Source organism: Arachis stenosperma, chromosome 3 (assembly GCF_014773155.1).
Source record: "Arachis stenosperma cultivar V10309 chromosome 3, arast.V10309.gnm1.PFL2, whole genome shotgun sequence".
NCBI lineage: Eukaryota > Viridiplantae > Streptophyta > Magnoliopsida > Fabales > Fabaceae > Arachis > Arachis stenosperma.
In genome coordinates, this window is record NC_080379.1 from 146,646,509 (window position 1) to 146,650,591 (window position 4,083).

General features: G+C 35.4%; 1 protein-coding gene across 1 annotated transcript; it reads right to left on the reverse strand.

The window, feature by feature from the left end:
* Nucleotides 1–1,278: 1,278 nt before the first annotated feature.
* On the reverse strand, nt 1,279–3,581 carry LOC130966858 (chitin-binding lectin 1-like). Its single transcript, XM_057891682.1, has 3 exons — nt 3,481–3,581; nt 3,163–3,250; nt 1,279–1,638 (listed from the first exon to the last, which is right to left on the reverse strand). Exons 1-3 carry the CDS (start codon nt 3,579–3,581, stop codon nt 1,279–1,281), a joined length of 549 nt encoding a protein of 182 aa, XP_057747665.1.
* Between the last annotated feature and the right edge of the window lie 502 nt (nt 3,582–4,083).

Genomic DNA, 4,083 nt, shown 5'->3' on the forward strand with positions numbered 1-4,083 from the left:
CCAAAAACTCTCTAGGCTATCTGAACCTACCTCGTCCCTTCTCAACTCTCTCACTCTCACTTTTTCACTTTCTAAAACGACACCCCAACCCCACCGCTCTCTATCTATCACCTCGGTTCACCGTCGCTATGCCGGATCCACCGCATTTGTGCTCACGAGTTGGATCTCGCCTCCTTCCTCTATCTCGCCTCTCTCATCCGACAACTTTTTCTTCTCTTCCAATCCCAATACTGAACACCGACGATAAATGGAAGAGAACAATTCCAATCCCAAGTATGCTCAAAGCGAACAATTCAATGTCTAAGAACTAAATAGAAACAAATCAACACAAAAATAGCAACTCAATTTATTAGCGAATCTGGCGCGGTGACAGAGGCGAGAGGCACGACGATAGTGAGGCGAGGTGAGAGACAGAGAGCGTTGGGGTTAGGGTGTCATTTTGGAAAGTGAGAAAGTGAGAGTGAGAGAGCTGGGGAGGGGTGGTGTAGATTCATATAGCCTAGGAAGTTTTTGGTCATTTTCAAATAGTTAAATTATACGGTTGGTCCCCATACTTTTACTAAAGTTGCAAGTTGGTCCCTATTGCAAACATGTGCAAGTCACATGTTTAAAATAGAGAATATACTGAGAATATTCTGTTAAATCAAACACTTTTTGAACGATGGAGATTAAATTACAAATTTTAATTTTCTTTAAGGACCCAATTACAAACTTTTAAAATGTAAGGACCAATTTATAATTTCACTAAAAGTATAGGGACCAACTGTGTAATTTAACCTTAATCAAATAATGAATTAGTTATTAGTGATTTATGAAGGGTTAAGTACAATTTTGGTCCCTAACGTAGACGCTGAAAATTTATTTCGATTTCGACCTCTTTTCGCTACAAAATAGTCTCGAAGGTTTAACATATTTTTAAAATCGTCCTCCGGACAAAAATACCCTACCTCTCTTCTTCTCCAAAATTAACCAGAAGCAGAAGCAAAAGCGCAAAGGCACAAGTAAACGCAGAAACAGAAGCAAGAAGAAGTAGAATAACAACAATCAAACAACAACAACCAGCAGAACAACAACAACAATAACAATGGATAATGGAATTAGAGCAATAAAAAAATAGAACCAAAAGCAGAAGCAAAAATAGAAGCGGGAAGAAGCAGAAGCAACCAAAGCATCAACAACAACAACAATGGAATAAACAGAAACAAAACACCTTTCTTTAAATATGAAAAATTAAAGAAAAAAGGAATAAAAAATTGAAACAGCACTGCAGGAGAAGGACTACGGCGGTGGTGGGGGAGGAGGGGCTACGGCGGTGAACTGCGAATCGCAAGGGGAGGAGAGCTGCGGTGGTGGTGGCGAATCGCGTGGAAAGGGTTGCGGCAGTGGTGGTGACGCCGCAAATTGCGACGAGAACGGCGATGCGGTAGTGGCGGGCTGCAAATCGTGACGAGGAGGGTGTTGTGGTGGTCGGCGGGGATGCAAATCGCGACGAGGGCAAGGGTGTGTGCTGAGGAAGAAAGAAACAGTGGCGAGGAAGCAGCAGTGGCGGCGAGGAGTAGCGACGGCAGCGTGGAACAGCGGCGGCGATGTGGAGTAGCAACCTTTACCCTTCCCCTTCTTCCCCCTTCCTCCTCTTCCCTGTAAACAACACCCCCCTTCTTTTTCTCCCTCTCGTAGTCCCTTTCTTTCTTTTTTCCTTTTTATTTTATTTTATTTTATTTTATTTTATAATTTTTTTAGTTAGGGGTAATTTGGTAATAAAAATAAAAAATTTGGTAAAAAGAACGATTTTAAAACAAATTGAAATTTTCAGGACTATTTTGAAGCGAAAAAAAAGTCGAGACAGAATAAATTTTTAGCCTCTATGTTAGGGTCCAAGATCGTACTTAACCCAATTTATGAATTATATCATTTGAGTTATTTGAGTGATCGTACCTAGAGTATTCATTTAAAACATATTAGTACCTAATTTAAAGAATTGATAAATTGTTTTTTGATAATTTAGAATATTAGATTAGATAAATTAATTCTATAACTCTTATAATTTTAGACCATTTAATCAATTAATTATAATATATTTTAAAAAATATAAAAGATTCATTTAAGTTTTTTTTTGTTGTTTTGGGAATTATTTGGATGGTATCTTTTAATTTATTTTTTTGTTAGTTTCTATAATTTTGTCAAATTTGTAATTAGATTCTTATATCTTTTTTTCTTTTTAATTGGGTCTTTATACTACTTTTAATTTTGTAATTAGGTTATTTTTATGTCAAAAATATCAAAATTAACATAGTATTTTTTTCAAAAAATATGTGATCAAAGATCTAATTATGTTTTTAATTTTAGATACTTTCAATTTGCAAAAAATATTCTTTTAACTTTAATAATTTATACATTAAAATAATTTAATTACAAAATTAAAAATAATATAAGAATTCAATTAAAAAAAATATAAAAATCTAATTAAAAACTTAATAAATAATTACACCAACAGAAAATAAAGACTAACGAGAGAGAGACATTGATATAACTAAACCTTTGATGTATTTGTTCCACTACTTGTTTAACTAATGTGAGAGACATTGATATGTATAAACTAAAGCACCGAATCACATATTCTATATTATAGATATAACACACTCACGGTAATATATATATATATATATATATATATATATATATATATATATATATATATATATATATATATATATATATATATATATATATAGGGAGAAATTAATAAACAAACTTGGTTTGAGGCTTCAACAGATCATTCAGCCACTCTCAATAACACAGAGAAAGACTAAACCATGGAAGGAAGAAACTAAAAAGTTTAGGTTTTGAATTTTGATTTATTTTATTTTTAAATCTAAATTTTGATTTTAAAATTTAAATAAGGAGAAATTGGGCCTTAAAATCAGACTCAAGTCGGATTTATTTCGAATTTGTGATCGCTTTACAAAAGTTTCACAATACGAAAGAACGTATCACAGGCTCGCTCATTTGTCGTATCCACTACGTGTTGGTGTCATATTTGCGTTCAACACGGATACATTAGCAATCTTTTTTTTTTTTTGCCTTCACCAACAATCTTCATAAGTTTGTGCTTCATAGCTTGCTTCTTGAACCATTCTCCACGATGGCCAAACACCGACCCACCAGGCAGCAAATGGTAGCTGACCTCAGCCCCATTTGGGCGACAAGTCGAACTTTCTTCAACAGTACGTCCCTCTCTAAGTTCACCACGCTGTTATCAAAAAGGAGGCATTCATCAATAAAATCCTCTCCATGAAAATGGCCTTGAGAGATGTCGTCGTACTTAGAGAGGACTTAGAGTATTGCCTCTTTTGGCTAGAGGACATCCCATTAGCGGCAGAAGATGTCAAGTCAGGAGGTGGAGGAGAAAGGGTACTGATCTAGGAAGCTCAGTACTGAACAATCACCCTTCCAGAATCCTTAACAGTTAGACCCGACTACGACAAAGTCTCATAGGGGGAGTATCTAGCAGCAGCGGTGGCAGCAACAACTTCAGCTTGTCTTTGTTGATGAAACTTAAAGGCGACAGAGGATGGAGTCATCTTTTCTGTAAAAATAAAACCAAGTTATTTTCAGCGAAAATCAAAATTGGAAAAAAAATAATTACTACACAATGCATGACCCATCGAGCTCAACCGCACATAACTGGGCGGCCTAGACTACAACATTTGGGTGTTAATGAAAGGTTGCTTTTCCCAACACTCCTTCAACAACTCAAAAACAAAAACGTTCTCATTTGACCTTAGGATAAGTAGGATCCCTGACTTTCGACCAGTAGAGGTTGTATTTAGGGGGGTGCCATCCTCGAATAAAAAAAAAAAGAGCAACATCGTCTTTGGGAACTAATTTAAAATAATTATTTATAAAGTCGTAAAAAGACTCTTAAAATTTTTGAAAGATTTTTTTAACCTGGCTGAACTCGGAAATAAGTCCATTGTTATTTTCCCCTCACACTAAAAGACAGGTGAAAATGATAGCAAAAATGACGAAGAGATTCATGAACTCTCAAGAACCTACAAACTATCTTGTTCGGAAAAAGCCCAT

Coding starts and splice junctions, on each gene's coding strand:
- LOC130966858 (XM_057891682.1), bottom strand. CDS start 3,581: ATGACTCCATCCTCTGTCGCCTTTAAGTTTCATCAACAAAGACAAGCT. Junction 3,251..3,480: donor TCCCCCTATGAGACTTTGTC/GTAGTCGGGTCT, acceptor TTTTGATAACAG/CGTGGTGAACTTAGAGAGGG. Junction 1,639..3,162: donor CAGCTACCATTTGCTGCCTG/GTGGGTCGGTGT, acceptor TGTTGTTTACAG/GGAAGAGGAGGAAGGGGGAA.